This window comes from Podarcis cretensis (assembly GCF_951804945.1).
Source record: "Podarcis cretensis genome assembly, chromosome: 8".
NCBI lineage: Eukaryota > Metazoa > Chordata > Lepidosauria > Squamata > Lacertidae > Podarcis > Podarcis cretensis.
In genome coordinates, this window is record NC_137177.1 from 39,008,496 (window position 1) to 39,028,099 (window position 19,604).

Sequence of the window (19,604 nt, forward strand, 5' to 3'; positions counted from 1 at the left end):
CTCTTAGCAAAGACATAACACCTTAATGCTCATTTGGGCATCCACATTCTGCATGAACTGCAGTTTCTGAACAGTCTACAAGGTCAGCCCAATATAGTGTGAATTACAGTAGCCTACCCTGGAGGTTAGCAGAGCATGGATAACCAAGACCAGGATGCCTCTGTCCAGGTGGGGTTGCACCTGCCATATCTGCCCAAGCTGGTAAAAGAAGAAGAAGAAGAAGAAGAAGAAGAAGAAGAGGAGGAGGAGTTTGGATTTGATATCCCGCCTTTCACTCCCCTTCAGGAGTTTCAAAGCGGCTAACATTCTCCTTTCCCTTCCTCCCCCACAACAAACACTCTGTGAGGGAGTGGGGCTGAGAGACTTCAGAGAAGTGTGACTGGCCCAAGGTCACCCAGCAGTTGCATGTGGAGGAGCGGAGACGCGAACCCGGTTCACCAGATTACAAGACTACTGCTCTTAACCACTACACCACACTGGCTCTCACAATACCAATATAAATCAAGGAGCACCCCCAAACCTGTTCCTTTATTGGGAGAGCAACTCTGTCACAAGCACAGGATGAACAGTGCTTCCTCAGGCAGATGAACCACTGACTCTTCTCTGGTTTGAGCTTTAGCTGTTGGCCCTCGTCTGGTCACCAATTTAGCACTTCCACCATTTCAACTTCAGTTTAATGAAAAGGAGAAAGAACTGGGCCTCCTCTGCATATTGCTGGCGCCTTGTCCCAAATTTCCAAATGAACTTACTTAGTGGTTTCAAACAGATATTAACTACAGGTATTAAAAAGCATAGGGGATGAAATATGCAATGCCATAGCATTAATGCCAAGGAGTTTACCCTCTTTGGTGTTTCCTCCTTTGAAGTCAACTCACTGCTGGTGACCCAATCAACCTTTAAATGCCTTCTAGGACCAGGTGTTCCAGATGTCCCCGAGGAACAGCAAAGCTCTTCAAACCAAGACTGCCTAAGTGGATGAGGCAGAACCCTTTGGCTACTCACATGTTCTTCAGCAGAGAATGGGACAAGGCAGAGGGTATGTGTGTGTGTACATCATATATTTTAAATTGTTTTCCATTTGTTGGTTCATGCATTCAGATGCCTCTTGAGATATCACTGCCAAAAATTGGCACAAGGATTCCTGAGGTGAGGTGGCAGTCTTCATTGACGTTTATATGCCAGGAACCATTTTGAATCAAGAGAGCAGACCAGAATGTGACTTTGGAGGGACTTCATCTGTTTTCTTGACATAGGTTCATCTGCCTCTTGAGGTATCTTTGCTGAACTTGGCATCAGGGATCCCAATGTGGGGTGGCAGACTGTACTTCTGTTTGCATGCTGGGTGCCATTTTTATTCAAACTGGCATACTAAAATGTGATTTTGGCATGACTTTAACTATTTCTCAGCATAGGTTCAGCCACTTCTTGAGATCTCACTACATTCGGCACAAGGGTTCCTGAGATGGAGGCAGCAGTCTTCATTGATGTTTGGATGCTGGGCGCCATCTTGAATCAAGATGGCAGAACAAAATGTGACTTTGGAATGACTTCCCCGGTTTTTGCACAAATATTAAACTATCCATTTAAAAATCATGACATCTTTTTGGTTTCTAGAAATTGCTGGATAGTGCTGGGCTCTCCCCACTAGTGAAGGTAGATAGAGAGAGATATGGAAATATAGACAGATATAAGGAATAAAAAAATAAAAATAGAACCAGCTTAATCACAAAGCACTTGTACATGCAAGGATTAAAATTGGTATTCGTGCCAGCAGGTATGGAAACAGACTGTTAGAGATACTGGGTTAAAATTTGTTCCTGACATTTATAATATTCAGTGTTTAAAGAAAGGGGGAAGAAAGAATGAAGGAAAAAATAAGAACCTCACCGAAAAGAATAATTGCTCCCACAGGGACCAATCCACAGGTCAAAGGGGGGCTTTTTTGCACTTGACTGCAACAGAGTCTTGACGGAGATTTTCAGTAAAACCTGAACTTCAGCTTGCAGCATAATTAAGGTTTGCCCTCGTGTGCATAGCTGAAGGAAAAAGTGCTACTTCAGTAGCTTGGAACAGCTGTCCCCACAAGCGAGAGGGAAGTCTGTCTATTCCAGGGAAGGGAGAACAGAATGAAAATAAATGGATTTTTAATTCAACTATTTTTAAAAAAGAATAAAGTGGAACTAATTTTCATTCTTGTCATGCAGAGCTTGGAGGCACAAAAGGGGAGGGCTTTGCCCCGAGAAATAATTAATTACCTGAAATTTCATTAGTTATGCTTATTAGTAAACTCAGAAGTTTAACACAGAGACTTATGCTACGCAGAAGACAAAGACGACAAAACTGCAGTCGCCAGGCACAGGCCCTCCAAGCTCGGCTCTGCCAACTGCCATTCCCTCCACCCCACTGGAGCTCTTCCATAAGCTATATCCTACCGAAATTAGCAGCGGGGGTGGGGGGGTAGTGGTTGAAGGGTCACATCCAAAGTCTCTACTCCAGACTGAATATTTAATCTTCTGCCCCCAGCTTTGGTGGAAGATTCAGGACACATAAAAGAAAGGACCTCTTTACGCAGTGCAGAGTTGAACTATGGGACGCGGTCCCACAGGAGTCAGTCATGGCCAACAGCCTGGATGGCTTTGAAAGAGGATAAGACACATACATGAAGGAGGGGGGCTATCGATGGCTACTAGCCACAGTGGCTGTGCTCTGCCTCCACAGCTGGATCCAGTAATGTTTCTGAATAGCAGTTGCTAGAAACGGTGGGGGGGGGAGGGCTCTTGTCTCTGGGTCCTGCTGGTGGGTTTCCCACAGGCATCTGGTTGGCCACTGTGAGAACGGGGTGTTGGACTGGACGGGTCATTGGCCTGATGCAACAGGGCTCTACTTGAAAGTATTAATAAGTTGCTTATGTTCAATTGTGATAATTCCTTGCTTTCAAAAAAAAAAAAAAAGGTGATAATTTCTATGTTTTAAACGGGCATTTGAATTCCCCACAGCATGTCACACCCTATTCCCCTAAATACCTGAAGGAGCATCTTCACCCCCATCGTTCTGCCTCGACACTGAGGTCCAGCTCCGAGGGCCTTCTGGCGGTTCCCCCACTGCAAGAAGCAAAGCTACAGGGAACCAGGCAGAGGGCCTCTTGGTAGTGGCACCCGCTTGTGGAACACCCTCCCACCGGATGTCAAAGAAATAAACAACTTTCTGATGTTGAAGACATCTGAAAACAGTCCTGTTTAGGGAAGCTTTTAAGATTTGATGAATCATTGTATTTCAATATTCTGCTGGAAGCCGCCCAGAGTGGCTGGGGAAACCCAGTCAGATGGGTGTTGTATAAATAAATAAATAAATAAACTATTTATTATTATTATTATTATTATTATTATTATTATTATGTAACTCCTTTTAGGCAACTGTCATATAGATGCACCTGGTTTGCACAGCATGGTAAGCCATACGACAGCTGTTAACTTGTGGTTAGTGAGGAGGTAACTTAGCATGTTCCCTGGACAAAAAAGGACCAGGGAGAAGCAAAGCAGCTGAAAGCTCCTCCTCTCTGGGAGCCAGCAGGTTCTTGTCGTCACAGTATGGAGAATTTTGGAGGTGGTCATTTCTGCTTGGCTGGCACCCTGAAGGAGGACATTCCAGCTTGCAATATTTTGCTGTGGTATCCACTTGTGGCTTATGAAGCCATCGCCTTGCCATGGAACATATGTGTTCACATCACTATACTTGGTGAATGGCAAAGCTAGAATGACTTATATGGATAATTCAAAGCTACAGTTAAAAGAGTCAAAGTGTGGTAGGAAAATGTTGATGGGGTTACCAGATAAACCGTACAGACCACAAGTTTTTTAGGAAGAAGGGAAAGGGTCAGTTATTGAGAAAAGGAACCTTGCTTCAGTTTCTTTTATCACTTTCCAGGAAAGATTTGAAGTTAAGGTTGCAACATCTGACAGCTTGTTATTAATGGACAAAATTAATATTCTAGACATCCCACTTGGAAGCTGTCGACATTCGTGCCCACAGAGCTCAATTATGCAGCATCTGTGGTCGTGGGAAGAAGGAGGTCGACGTGTGGAAACTGTTGAATTCCCCAGCTGCTGAGCAGGTAGAGCGCAATGTCAACGAAGGCTCATCCGGGGCACATCTTGGCTTTCACCTGTCTGAAGGGACAGGAGGTGGAAAAGAACACACCACCAGCGAGAAGGCTACACAGCTGGTTGTCTTTCCCAAGAAAGAGAAGAGCCACTCAGCTGCAAAATTCATTTTTGTTAGTAAAACAAAATCAGGCCTATAAATATAGAACTGTCGAGTTGGAAGGGACCCCAAGGGTCATCTAGTCCAAGCCCACATGGTGCAGGAACTCCAACTAAAGACTCACCAGCTGATGGCCATCCAACCTCTGTCTAAAACCTTCCATGGAAGGAGAGTCCATCACCTTCTGAGGTAGGTTGTTCCAACTGACTCACAGTTCTTACCGTCAGAAGGTTCACCCTAATGTTTACTGTAAGTTGCAATTTCATGTATTGACCAAGGAAAAGTGAATGGGAAAACCTGGACTAGTTGCAGCTCAATGCCTGAAGGGCAGGACACAAATACAGCCCCAAGGGCTACTAGAGGGCTTTGATGCCGATTCTGTGGGATGCGCAGTCAGTCGAGTATGCAATAGAAAATTATTAGTGTATCATTAGTATTGCAATGCACTCCAAGTCCAAGTTTACCATTTCCAATTAATGCATTAGCTGAGCCCGATTTCCCCGAGGTGAAGAAAAGGCAATATTGGAGGATATAAAAAGGCAGTTCCTTTAGGTTCTGCTGGCTGCACTTGTTTATTTTCAAGATTGGCTTTAACCATTTGGGCATGGCGTTTTATCTGTTCGTTGGGCTTGTAAGCCACCACGACACCCCCCAGATGGGCTAAGAGGCAGCCATTTCAAACTAAAATCAATATGCTCTCGGTTGAAGTTCAGAGAGCCTTGTGCTGCTGGCAACCTCTGGAACATCCTAAGCAAGCACAGAGAGAATAGTTCCAGCATGGAATATCAAAGATGCTTCCCTCTTTAAAAACTCTGTACGCTATCACACACACAAAACAGGACAATGGAGGTGGCAGTGAAGGCGGCTCCAGCGGCAGCAGGTCCATTGTAGAATCCCAGCAGCTTATAGGTAACCTGGGAACATGGAGCAACCCAGTCAGATGGGTGGGGTATGCCATATTTACTCAACCGTAATGTACACCTTTTTTGGCCAAATTACTTTGCAAAAATTAGGGTGTGCATTAGATTTGATGGTGCATTAGATTTGCATAAATACGGTAAGTTGTTGTTGTTGTTGTTGTTGTTACAACCCAAAATGGGGGGGGGGGTTTGAATCTAAGGCGTTTCACAAAGTAATTGAAGATTACAAAAGATAAGTCCACCCACTTCCAGCATTCCTGAGACAATGATACTCAAAAGGCCTTTGAAAACAGCCACAAAGCTCATTGGGTGACCTAACCAAACTCACAGGGTTGTTTGCATGGATAAAATTGGGAGGTGGGGGGAGCAGAAGCCACTTACACTGCCTTGCGCTCCATGGAGGAAAGATGTAAATAAATAAAACAACATTTTCTTTTTCATTTCCTCCATTGTTGTTCTTGCTATTGTTTTCCCAATAAGCAGTAACATAGAATATTCACATTCTGTATAAAGGCCTCCTCTTCAACCGGGTTTATATGGAAGGCTTGGCTCTCTCTTTCTTGCATAGTCGGAATGTCAGAGTTCAGGTGGAGGAATGGGAAGCCAGATGCTTATTGTCTATATCCTGCTTCTGCCCCCCACCAGTTTTGTGAAGTTCGCTTTCTTGCACAAATGGCAGGGGACACAAAGTCAACTTGCACCTTTGAGGCAAAAGGGGATATCAGAAGGCTCCCACCAGTGACGCCCTTGAAAATAAATTTTCACTTCTCTGCCTCAGAGGAGAATGTCGAGAACTGGAGGGTGAGGGAGGTTTCGGCAGCCCCAGAAGAAGGGGAAAGGCACTTAGAAAGTGGAGGGGTTGTGAAAAGTGCATCTGAAACTTTCTGCCATCAACAGATTAAGGGCACTGAGTGGCAGGAAATAAGTATATCCTTCTTGAGCCTAAAGAAAGAGTCTACCGTTTAGTAGCATGGATTCCCAGAGTCATTGATCAGCTAAGCTACATGTTATCAAAACTAAAACTTGGGGCAATCAGGGAATATCCAAGCTGGCATTGTCAGCATCAAGAAACACAGAAGGCAAAAAAGGGAGGAAGATAAAGGACTAGATCCAGCCTTTTCGGGAGACTGGACCTCCCACCACATCAGTTCTTACATTGTTTTGATGGTGTGTTGATCATTTTTGCCTATCATTGCTATCAGCCACTTTGAACTTATCTATAAGCCACTTTCAGTCTCCTAGATGGAAATCATGCATGGAACCTATTTCATGAGAGAGCCAGTGTGGTGTAGTGGTTAAGAGTGGTAGACTCATAATCTGGTGAACCGGGTACACGTCTCCGCTCCTCCACATGCAGCTGCTGGGTGACCTTGGGCTAGTCACACTTCTTTGTAGTCTCTCAACCCCACTCACCTCACAGGGTGTTTGTTGTGGGGGGGGAGGGAAAGGAGAATGTTAGCCGTTTTGAGACTCCTTCGGGTAGTGATAAAGCGGGAGATCAAATCCAAACTCCTCCTCTTCTTCTTCTTCGAAATGGAAGTGGCGAAAATAGAAGGACTAGCCATTTAAGACCACAGCCATATTTAAATCTCTAATTTTCCCCAGAACGTTGATTACAAATTAAATCCCAACTCAACACACATTGTCCCTGAGAAGGTAAAATGGGACATCTTTGGCCACATCAGGAACTATTATAAAAAGAATGTCCCTTGCTGCTCACTACAGCAAAAAACAAAGAGTCTATTTCTGCCCCCTCCCATTCACTTCTGAATATGAAAAGGTTATTTCTGATTTTGACTGGGATTCATAGCATTTGAAAATCAGAAGACTATCCCGAAGATGGATTTTTTTGCCCTCTAGCTTAAAACATGGAAATAAATATTTGAATAACTTAAATAGCAATATCTGCTACGAGATAGGAAGTCATAAATCCAGAACATAATCAGGAAGGTGGGGGGAAAGAGATTGGCTTCAGCTATTCACTCTTGGATGTGCACAATCTTCATTTTATTTTTGTGCCCTTGAAAAAAGGGATAAATGAAAAGGTGTGAGCCGTAATCCATGAGAGCTCCACAGATACGGAAATTTAACACTGACAGATATGACAGAGACTCATCTGATAGCCTAAGCCCTGCTTCAGAAATCAGGGAGAGGACAATGAACTGAATACCGAATAAAGAGCCAAATCTGACCTCTCCAGCGGTGAAGATGCAGCCAGTGGGGCGGGGGACTGAGCCATGCAACAAATATCAAAAGCTAAAGAAGGGCGGCGGTGTTAGTGGGGCTCTGCATTAACATCACTGCCACTCTAAGTCACGTCACAGCTAAGTCCTTCTGGCTTCGGAATTCTTTTATCCCACTTACACTATTGATTTTCAAAAGGCTGGGATACATGGCTGCCCTGGAATCAGATTAAGGCGAGAAAAGGGGGGACGGATGGACCCAAAGGAATTAAATTCTGGGAAGGGAGGGTAGAGAGGGAAAACTGTTGGAAGATTAAAGAGAGAGAGAGAGAGAGAGGACTTTCCAGACACAGAGTGGGATATGAATAATACACTCAGGAACGAAGGGAGATTTCCCACCTGCCTTTCTGAGGAGCTGGTCGTGCTTCCATGACCCTGAAGCATTAGAGGAAGTCAGACCAGGCAAATGAAACAGCAACAAAGAAGGATAACACTGGACACTTTGGGAAGGCCACAGGTACAATGGAGAGAGTTGTGTTTTATGAATCAGAGAGGCGATTCCCCAAGGCATCTCCAAAGGGGCTTGCATCTGTTGGGGGCTACTGAACATCGCTCTCATTCCTCAGTGAAGGAGAGCCTTGATCAAAAACAAGATGCAAAAGGAGAGAGGAGCTTACTTCGTGCATTGGACCCCAGAGAAGATAATCTCTAGCACTTCTGCCCAGATCCATGGGAAATCTACTCCAATACAGCAGAGTAAAGGGTGCAGGGGGACTCCAACATCCCAATACTCTGCCTCAACAAGTGGACTTTGCCATCTCTGTGCTGGCTTCCATCAAGAAGGAACTGACGCAGTCTTGGCCGCTGATCTCACAGGTTCTTCAAAAGGCTTAAAGGGCACTTGGTGGTCACAGAAAATCCTCCAGCTCCACACACACAAGGCTCCAGCCAGCCTGTCCCTCCCAAGCACCAGCTCTCTTGGACTACCATCATGAAGTTTCAGCTGTCTGGCTAGTGTGAAAGTACCCCAATATGTAGCCAAGCATCGCTGGGTGGGAGCCACAGCCTTACGCAGCACCCGCTTTTCCACAAAAACAATTTGCCGTCCCTTAAGAGTCAAACAAAGCTTTTATTAAAGGGGGATAATAGTAGTAATAAAAAGCTGTAAAAGGCACGAAGGCTGGATGCACGCACAGTTAAGCCTTATGATATTCCTCCACTCTATTGATCTGACATTATTTATGGCAACTTTACTGGGCAGAATATCGTCAGCCTCTTCCCAAATTGAGTTTTCGGAGACTACAATAAGGAGGATGAGGCTCTTCCTGGATTCAGCTGTGTCACAGGCAGAGATGGTTGGATTCTCCCGGGGTCTTCTCAGAACACCCCGGAAATGAACTAATTTGTTTCCCCAAAATAACTGGAGATAAATTTGATTTCCTGAGCTAATCTGAAGGACTCAGGAAATGAGCACATGACCTGAACCCGTGAGCCAGTGTTGAGAGCACCTGCCTTTATTAGTTATTACCGTATTTCTTATATTTATATTCCTCCCCTTCTCTCAAAGGAGCAGACTAGGAAAGGTCTCTACTAAAAAGGCCCATTGAAAGAGGAAAGTCTTCAGTAGGCACCCAAATGAAAACAGAAATGAGGACTGCCTAATTTTCAACCAGAGGGAATTCCAAAGGGTTGAGGCCACAACACCAAAGGCCTGATAGTTACCCGTTAATTGGATATTTTTCAACAGAGGTTGGATAGCCACCTGTCAGGGATTCTTTAGCAGCAATTCCTGCATTGGGTTGGACTAGATGAGCATCTGTATCATCCAGGACCATGCAGGTTTTCTGTCCCATAATTATCTCCAATGGATTTCCCAAGCTATTCCATGTTCCCACAGGCAAAGAAGGAAACGTCACAAGCAACTTACAAGGAAGTCATATTTTCAGCTTCTCTTGATGCTGCTTTAAAGTTTTCAGTACTAATCTTTACAAGGTTGGCAAGAACCATTTGGGGCTTTAAAAGAATGCAACAATAGCTTCCAAGAGGCTTTGCAATGCTAATCCACCTCCTCTAAATATTGCATTTCTCTTTCTACTTAAAGAAAAAGTGACTGAGGCCCATTAACCAAATGTTGGTTCTGCACCATCCTCCCCATCTTTCTTCTCCAGCACACCGAAAGCAAATATGTCATGGGATGCGCATCGAACTGACCCATTTTGCCTTGCACAGCCAAACACATGTCAAGTACACTTGATGATACTAAAAAATGCCCCAATGGGACCTTTTAATTCATTTTAATGCGACACCGACTCCTATGCCAATGCCACTTGATTGAAATTATGAATCAAGTGTTAATTACCTCATTAAAAAGGCAACATATTTTATGGCATGATGGGGAAAGTGAGATTAGAATAGAAGGAGCCTAATGACAAATGTGAATGCCCAGGCAAATTTAATCTCCCTTCAAAACAAAGAGGCTACGTTTAGCTGCAAGGGATCAAACTGATGCTTAAATAACGTTGGTGAAACTTCTAAAAGTGAACTCAGGTGGTGACAGCCAATGGCTTTGTAGCCAAATCAGGGGCCACAGAGAAACACAAGGGAGGTATCAGTCAGCATCCTTGGCGGAACCCCAAGGTTCACAGATGTACAAGAAGAGAGGATGGAGGCAAAATCCAACCCACAGCCACCCGTGTACTGAGCATGTTCAGTAGACACAGAATGCTGAATGTCGCTTGGAAAAGAAAAATGGAACGGCTATCCTGGAGCATGAGACACCTGGCTGGCTGGTACCCTGGAAAATCTGCACACCTGCAACAACTTGTGGAGATCCCCCATTAACACAGACCGCTTTAAGAAAAGTCCCAATGTGAGAATATATTGTTACAAAAGCCCAGCGCCGGTCCCTCTCTCTGCCAAGCCGTGGCAAGAGTGCATGGGATCTCAGGCACCCACACAGGGTCTGTGTCCCTTTGGAGAATAGAAGACACAGTGGAGGCTGTCGTGCTTTAAGAAATAGGGTCTATTTGCCTATTTACACCCTCAGTCTGCATGGAGGGGGTCCAGATCTTAAAATAATGGCCTAAAGCATTGCAGGCAGTTATTCCTTCTCCCCCACCAAGATGGATCCAGCGGCGGAGCATATGCCCACGCTGCCCAGGACGGGCGCACTCCCAAGAAGCGCAGGGCACACTACTGAGAGGGTTGGGGCATGGAGGGTGCCCTCCCAGGCACGGGAGAGCTGCCAGACTGGTTTGCATAAGGCAACCCAGAATTCCTTTGCCGCTTATATTCTTTCTTCATATCACACATAACCTGAAATCCTAGCATTTTTTATTATTTTTGTTTACAGGGACCCCCCCCCCCCCGCAACAGTTCTGTAACACCATTCATACAAGGACATCCTCTTGCAGAATTAAATAAAAAGTAAAATAAAAGGAGATGCCTTAGCTTGCTTAATAAGAAAACATGGAGTTTTAAGGAAAGACACTGCATGTATATGAAACCCTATTAACACCAGTGTGCTAAAAGTGGCTTAATTGGTAGCATTTATTCCATAATTATAAAATTGGATAATAAAGTTGGAACATTTATGAGGAAATGGGCCAGAGATCTATAAGAGGAGTGGACTACGGAAGAGCAGAAATGGATTTGGGTTAAATTACCACCACCAAGTATATAAAAGGAGTTTTAAAATAAGATTCAGTATCAACAGTATTTGACCCTAGGTAGACTTAACAGGATATATTCAACAACACAGGATAAATTTGTTCTGCAGCTGCTTGGTAATACAAATATATTGGACTACTATTTGAAATCTTATTTCAGAAACGACTGGACATCTATTACGAAATGACCCTAAAATACTAGTACTGAATTCAGTATCTGGAAGGTATAGTGTTAGACCCAAGTGGTTGGTGCCAATCCCACAGAGAGCAGCAGAGGTGGGCAAACTTCATGCTAATCAGATCCACTTTGCTTTATAGTAGAGTCCCAAGATCTACCAATTGGAGCCACGTGTAAATGACAGAGCATTAGGAGTAAATAGTCTATGATTCTATGATCAGCATGTAGCAAAGAGGAAGTTCAAACACCAATCACAGTGAAGCCTGGCTGGACATTCACTGCTGCACACATGCTTCTCTCAGGGTGCAAAACCATATGGGCAAAGAAAGGGATGGAGGAATCTAAAGACTCATTAGGGAAAGCAACACAAACGGAAATCGAAATGCATAAACAAAACCACCAATATTTGCTCCAGCTGTAGCAGAGACATTTCACCAAACACTCCAGGACATTTTATGGCCCCCATAAACACTCATGTACGTAGGAGGCATAGCTGTGATATTCACACACATAAAAGCTGCTTTATTGGATGCTATCAAGCAATAATAATGGCTATTAGGTATAGTTTCTGTAAATTACATAAAAGTCTGCAAAGAGAATTATACTGCTTTAAAACCATACCTAAAAGCAATTGCCATCTAATAGCATGGGGAAAATGTGGGAAATGCCTTCTATATAATAAAATATGTCTAGCCCCAGCCTCGAAATGAGCACGTGCAATTGCCATTAAATCAGTGTCGCTCAGAGTTATCTGGGGGCATTTCCTGCTAACAGAGATGCTTTTCCACAGTTTTGTCACGTTGAAAAGGTACTCACCTCTCCAGCTCATATTCCTTCATGCCTATTTTGACGGCCTTCATTACCTGTTATCACAAACATAGGACACACACTAAGAAATGTGGATCAGAAGAACCTTAAACACTTGACAATTCTGTGTTTATTTTGGGAGCTACCATGATTTGATGTATAATGCACTTAAATAGCACCCCCTGGACATAGCAAAGAACATGAATGTACTAGAAGTGTGTGATGATCACATCCTGGATCCAAAAAATTCTGTCCCCAAGGTGGAGCTGAATGCACATCCCCATAGCGCTTCCCTACCATGTGTCCCCCCCCCACCTTAGGGTAATAAATGTCTGATGAGGGTTCAAGTGATGATCTGAATATGTGAACCTACCCCTCCATGTGAGAAGGTCACCCAGATGCCTTAGGAAATGTGCTAAAGGCTTCTGCGGAACACAGGAGCACATTTAGAGCATGTTGAGTAAGGCTGAGCCTACAAGGTCTTCTCTTGAGAAGAAAGGACCATAATGATCAAGGGGATGCAGTAAATCTCCTTTGAGGAAAGGCTACATATTTTTGGACTTTTACTTGCCTTTTCTCTAAACTAAAGAGGTATCATGGTTTATAAAATTATGAATCACATGGAGAAAGTGGCAATATATATACAGTGGTACCTTGGCTCCCGAACAAATCAGCTCCTGAACGCCGCAACTTGGAAGTAAGTGTTCCGGTTTGCAAACATTTTTTGGAAGCCTAACATCTGTTTTGGCTGTTGGCATTGTTTCTGGGGCCAATCAGAAGCCGTGTCTTGGTTTGCAAATGTTTTAGAAGTCGAACGGACTTCCAGAATGGATTGAGTTCGAGAACCAAGGTACCACTGTATATATATTTATCCCTCTCTCAGAACCCTAGAACTTGTGGTCACCCCATGAAGCTGGATTCAGGACAGATAAAAGACTTCTTCATGCTGTTCTATGGAACTCACTCCCACAGGAGGCAGTGATGGCCACCAACTCTGCTGGCTTTAAAATAGTGTTGGACAAATTTATGGAGGGTAAGGCAACCAATGGCCACTAACCATAATGGCTATGTTCTCCTTCTACCGTCAGAGGCAATACACCTCGGAATACCAGTTGCTGGGAATTGCAGGTGGGCAGATTGTTGCTGTGCGCATGTCTTGCTTGCAGGTTCCCTACAGAAATTTGACTGCACACTGTAAGAACAGGCTGCTGGACAAGAGAGGCTACTGGCCTGATCCAGCAGGGCCCTTATGTTCCTATGTGTTCCAGCATGATAAGTGAAGACATTTTGTTCCCTGGGCATCAACAGCAAGTTCAAGGGCAAAGCAATGTGTATTATTAGGATTCTATTAGAAGGAACATTATCCTCCTAATTCTGTCCCAGCTCTTCCATTAGTTTATTACTAAGCAATTCAAGTAGCTGGGAACATTTTCTGAAAAGCCACCGTTACACAAAGAGCAGAAAAAATTATTATCTGTAAGAGATCCATTACCTCTTTATGAGCTTCACTGGAAATTTTATTGGTATAGCGCAGGACTTCCAACTCCATGTCTGTCTTAATCACACGGCTTCAAAAGGAAAGGAGAAGAGGAGAATCAGGTTAGTAATTCCCCCTACAGCTCAGCAGTGATTAAGTTGAGAGCACAAAGAATAACCAGGTAACCTAATTGGCAAACCTGCCGCCGACCAGATGCGTTTCAAAAGCAAGAGGCTATTACGAGATTGCAGCAAATAAAGGACATCAGGAAATAAAAGGTATGTGTGGCATTCAATTTACTCAAAGTAGGATGAGCTGAAAAAGCACCTGCAAGGTTGGTATAAGATATCGAGTTCGATCACCCTAACTGCAGCCCCTAGACCATAAGTAGAGTCTGTGGACAGGAAGGAGAAGATCTAGGGCAGCCTTCCTCAACCTGATGCCTTCCAGATGTTTTGGACTACAACTCCCATCAGCCAGCCAGCACAACAGAAAAACCCAGCTGGCTTAAACTGATGGGAGATGCAGGCCAAAACACCTGGAAGGCACCAGGCTGAGGAAGGCTGGTCAGTGGACTTGGCCATGGCTGAAGGCAGGAGACCAGTCAGGCTAGTGCCTGCCATTGTTAAATTTTTTTCAGAGAAACCTGAAGCACTTTCTCAGGACCATTTAACAGAATCATTGAGCTCTGAGTGTGAATAAATCCTGAGTTTATACTCTTGATTTGTAAATTTATCACATCAGTACACTGTGGGAATTCTACTTCAGTTTGGTTTTTAAAACAGGCCATGCAAGACAGGGTCAGACACAAGTTAGACAGAGGTGCTGTTCACTGTTTCCAGAAACTCTCTTCTCATTGTGAGACTTTTGTGGGTGAGCTGAGAGTTTGTTGGACCTTGGGGCTGAGTGGGAGGGAGGAAAGAAAATGAATTAATACTGTTCTATATATATTAGTAATTTTGTATTAATGTGACATTTTTATTTGTAACTGTGAATTTTTGTAATATTTTGTTTAAGTTGTCTGTTGTTGCTTCAGTTTTCTGTACACCGCTAAGAGATATTGTTAATATATCAAGAAGTTAGAAATTAAATTAAATAAAATAAAAAATGACCATGGATTCCCCCATGCTCTGTCTAGTTCAGCTTACAGTGTCAGTATAAGTTAAGGATGAAGGAGCCGGATAATGAACTAACGGAATTGTATTGAAGAGCTCAAACACATTTCAAGCTTGAAAAACTTTAGTCCTGGGAAGTAAAAAACCTTTCACAAGATGCTATCTATTTATTTGTTAATAACACTTCTATACTGTCTCCCATGTCAAGTCAGGGACAGCTGGCTGCTTTCAAGGCATACTTAATGGTGCACAGAATTCCCTCACTCTGTAAAGTGCAAAGCAGGTTGGTTTATTCTAGACCTTCCTGTTCACATCTACCAGGCCCACCCCCATTAGACACCCTGAGAAAGTTGACAGAAAAAAACTCCTCTCCCCACTCTTATAACACTAGAACTCATGAGCATCCACTGAAGCTGCAAGTTGGAGATTCAGGACAGACAAGCAGCAAAACATATTGTCCCAGGCCAGACATGCTTTATTGACCTTGCTTTGCCTCGACCTGCCATGAATAGGCAATCCCTCTGCCTGCATTTACTGCACAGGGTATACACAATTGTGGGGTCAGACAGTCCTCTGAAGATATGCATGTTCTATTGAGCCAACCCTGCACTCTTTACCAAGCACAAGTCACAGGCTCACAACATGGCAGCTTCCTGCCATTTCTCAAGTTATAGAAATGGGAGTCTGAGGCACAGTAGCAGAATATGAATGAATCCTTGCCTAAAGCTATGAAGTCCTTTGGGTTGCTGAAGCTTGTTTCGCAAAGGTAGCAGACGGAGAAGGCAGGCGGGGGAGTGGGGAGAGAAAATATCCCCGCACACTGTTTTGGCTCAGAGCTATATTAAATTTATGAACCCCTGGATGAAGAGTTTAGCAAAAATCGAAAGCTTGCACGTCTTCAGGCAGGAGCTGGGGTGCAGCATAAAAGCCAAGGAAATGGTGCTTGGGATCAAGGCGGCCTAGCGCAGATCGCACCTCTGCCATGAACTCTCCTGGTGGCCACCCAAAATGCTGTTTAGTGGCTGCCTCTAGAGTGCTTGGCTAGGTCAGACTTTATGAATTGGAAGCCCTCCAGTTGTTCTAAACAGTCAAGGCTGAGTGGGGCTGATGGGAGTTGCAGTCCAAAGCATCTGGAGGGTGCCAGGGTGGGGGAAGGCTGCTCAAGATCCAGGTTTGCAAACCCATTTGATCACAAAACCATGGTTTGTATCAATTGACATGCACAGTGAAACCATGGCTGGCAGAGGATTTCCCTGCTTTCCCGACTGGAGTCTTTCCCAGTTCTTATTGGAGATGAACCTGGGACTGAACCTGTGACATTCTGCATGCAGGACAAGTGTTGTGCTCACCAAAACTTGCCCTTCCTTTTTTAAGGAGCAGGCAGGCAGAGCCTTAATCTGATCACCTCCCATGATGGGACTTGAAATTGCATCTCCCGTTTTCAGTAACCAGGACATTAGAAGTTGATTCCGAGAGACTTGCTTCCTGTGCTGGCATATGGGTCACTATTCAGAGCATGTCTCTTGACCAGAGGGAGGCACGTTCAAAGCCATAAATCCTGCAGACACACAAATACCGTCTCCACACTAGAGAGGTGCTTTGGGGCTAACAAGAACATTTCATTCCTTCCCAAGAAGGCACAAGCAGTTCTTTCACCAAAGTTTGGAGCAGCTACTTTTAAAGTCACCTTGCCTTAAATAGCATCCAAGATAAAGAACGTAAGAGCCTGAGGAATCAGGCCAATGGCCCATCTAGTTCAGCAACCTGTTCTCACAGTGGCCAAGCAGAGACCTGCGGGAAACTTGCAAGCAGGACCTGAGCACAACAGCAATTCTCCCTTCCTGTGTTTTCCTGCAGCTGGTATTCAGAAGCATTTCTGCCTCCAACTCTGGAGGCAGAAAAAAGCCTTATCCCCCAGAAATTTGCCCAATGCTCTATATTAAAGCCATCCAAGTTGGGGGCCATCACTGCCTCCTGTGGGAGCAAGTTCCAGTTTCAAGTGCATATATTAGTCAAAATAGAATGCAGAAATTCTTTAAGGAAAACTTCTAGACATTAATAGAAATATATGAAGAGTTCTAGCATCATGAAAAAGACAGGAAGTCTTTTCTTTATCCACTTCCTCCGTGCCATGCATAATTTTATAAAGTCCCAAAATGCTGCAAACCTTTCCTCATATGGAAATGGATTCTGCCATTTTGAACATGCCAGCATTCTTATGGTACCCTAATCTGAGTTGTGAATGTTTTAACAGAGTCTGAACTGCAGCCTTCCAAAATGTGTGCCCTCCACGTGCTGTTGGACTCCCATCAGCACAGACGATTGGCCATGTTGACTGGGAGGTGGAGCCCAACAACATCTGGAGAAACTTCCGTAAGGAAAGGATGCTCTTCTACAGGGTAGCCAATGTGGGCACCACCTATCATTACAGTACTTTGTCAAACTTTCTGGCACTGTCTGCCCCCCCCCCATCTCTCTCTTTCTCTCTCTTACTTACACACACACACACACACACACACACACACACTTCGAAACTGTGACCATGGTGCTAGCAGAGCATTCATGCATCCAAAGATGTCCATTACATCCCAGCTTAGCTCTGATTGCTTTAGTTTACTAGACCATTTTGAAACAGGTTATCCACTAACAATGCAAAAGAACTAGCATAAAAACTCCCTGATTTAGACAATACAAAAACTACAAACAAAGCCCCAACCATGTTGAAATCAGCAGGAGAGTGCCACAAGAAAATCAGAACCAAACAGGTCCATAAGTACATTCTGTGAGAGGAAAAGATCACCCCAAACTTGACTTAGCAGCCAGCTGATCTGGTCTAAATAAAGCATCACACAAAAGACCAGGCCAGGTGTAGAGTCTCAATCCCACCTGAGCCAGGGTAGCTGTCCTGCAAAATCAAGAAGTAACTATCATTGGTACCTGCACAAAGAATACATAGGGGATAGCTGGCCAAAAAAACAAAAACAAGAACTCGTAACATCCTCCCTCTTCTCCTCTAAAATGTGCAAAAATGGAAACACTCGATGCAACGTTAAAAGGTTTCCAACAAGCCTTTTAAGTAAATATCTTTCCCAGCTTGCATCTGTATCAGAACAGCTTTTAGATGCTTTATCTTTTATGTGTTTGCTGCCCTGGGCTCCTGTGGGAGGAAGGGCAAGATATAAATCTAACACATACATATAGACATACATATATAAAGAACACTGCACATTTCTCCATCCCTCTTTCTTATCAATCCCTGCTTGGGGGGGGGGGGAATGGAAGGATGCAAAAATGTCCACAACAACTGCATGCATTTCCATTTACTACCCTTGCAATTCTAGGGAATGCAGACTTGCAGAACTTACATGATCTAGTTTCTGGGCTATGTGTCCTGTAGTCTCCCTGGTTGCCAGGTTTCCCATGTCCCAACCTTAAGAATGGGATGCCTTATTTGGAACTGGCTGCCTCTTTCTAAAAACTTTCTCCTTGGCACACCTTATTCTCAGATCTTTAAGGAGGCAGATATAATACGTCCCTGCAAATAACAGGTGCTAGCTTTACATGCTCTTTTTAAGTGTGGTTTATACCAGGGGAGCTAAAGAAACTCTCTCTGCGTCCCATTGTACATTATTTGGCTGGCTACTCTTCAAAATCTCCATTGGTCATTTTAACGGAGGGCTCCAATTTTTCAAATTGCAAAGCTCGCAACAAAATGCCTAAATATAGCAATCCCACTTAAGAAATCTGATTGCTTCTTTTTTTTTTTCCCTATTATGATCTTACACATTTTATATCCTGTAACATTTTTTATTTTATTTGTGCCTGGTGGGTCATAAATAAATCATGTTCGCCACTGAATATCCCTTGGTTACAGGTTCTGGCTTGGCCTGCCTTTAATCATCTCATGCCTCACTTAAATATTTTATAAAAACCTAAAGACAGAAGAGAGATTTTATTGGCACATTTTAACTACAAAGCTAGAGTTTCCTTTGCAGGCAGATGTTGCCCTTGCAATCATATATATTGAGGTGGAAGCGTTCATCAATGTAGTTATTACCAGGGGGTTAGAGGAAGTATAGTCAATCCTGTCATGAGACCGTTTCCAAGCCAACAGTCATAATCAGTTTTACCAAGGCTGTTATTTTCTCCTCTGTGTTACTGGTCAGTTGACTCAAAACAAATCATTCTGAAGGGTTACAAGTAACAGCAAGGCATACTGGACACCTGAATTTCCTTTGTCGCTGCTGCTTTGACTTGTAACTGAATGTTGCATTTCGCTTTACACTGTTTCAATACAATTGTTTAGTTCTTATTTTGGAATGTGCATGGTTTCACCCAGGAACCTTCGACAGAATTATAAACACTTTTAATGAAATAAATACTACTACTCCTGTTTCCGAGACAACAGCTGGTTCTGTGATGCTTTTATTGTTATAGTCTGTGTTTTTAATGGATGTTCTTAGATTATGTTAATTCTATTAGTGCTTTAGTACATTTTAATGGTTGTCTTTTCTATGTTTTTAGCTTGTTCTGTTTTATCTGTGCAAGCCGCCTTGAGTCCTGGACAGGGGAAAAGGCAAGATATAAAAAAAGTATAATACCACCATACAGATGGGTTGAAATGAATGTGTAAAGGCATAACTGGGGAGGAGGCATCTGCAGGACCCCCTCCTTCCCTCCACCCCCTGCACCTGCCTGAAGCGGCTTGCTCCATTCCCAACCATCCCATTTTGAGCAGGAAGGCCTGTAAGCGTGTTCAGCTGAATGTGGTTTCAAGTCTCCTCATCACTGGGAACCTTGGGCTAGTAGCAAACTGACAGGCAGCGCAAATCCCACAAGCAAGGTTTTATATACTGGGGGTTGTTTTCCCCCACAAGAAACTTAGCCGCCAGGTTCTCCACCAGCTGCAGCCTCTGAACCAAATGCAAGGGGAGCCCCACACAGAGAGCACTGCAGTAATTCGAACACCCTTCAGACCTGCCAGGGCTATATGAGA

General features: G+C 43.8%; 1 protein-coding gene across 1 annotated transcript in view; it reads right to left on the bottom strand.

Annotated features, from left to right (window-relative positions):
- The window catches only part of PEPD (peptidase D), a 137,746-nt gene that overhangs the window by 69,558 nt on the left and 48,584 nt on the right, over positions 1–19,604 (bottom strand). Inside the window, exons 8-9 of the mRNA XM_079988434.1 lie at positions 13,509–13,584; positions 12,026–12,072 (exon numbers count right to left, since the gene is read on the bottom strand). Of these exons, the coding sequence (XP_079844560.1) occupies positions 12,026–12,072; positions 13,509–13,584 (123 nt within the window). The remainder of the gene's footprint in view (positions 1–12,025; positions 12,073–13,508; positions 13,585–19,604) is intronic.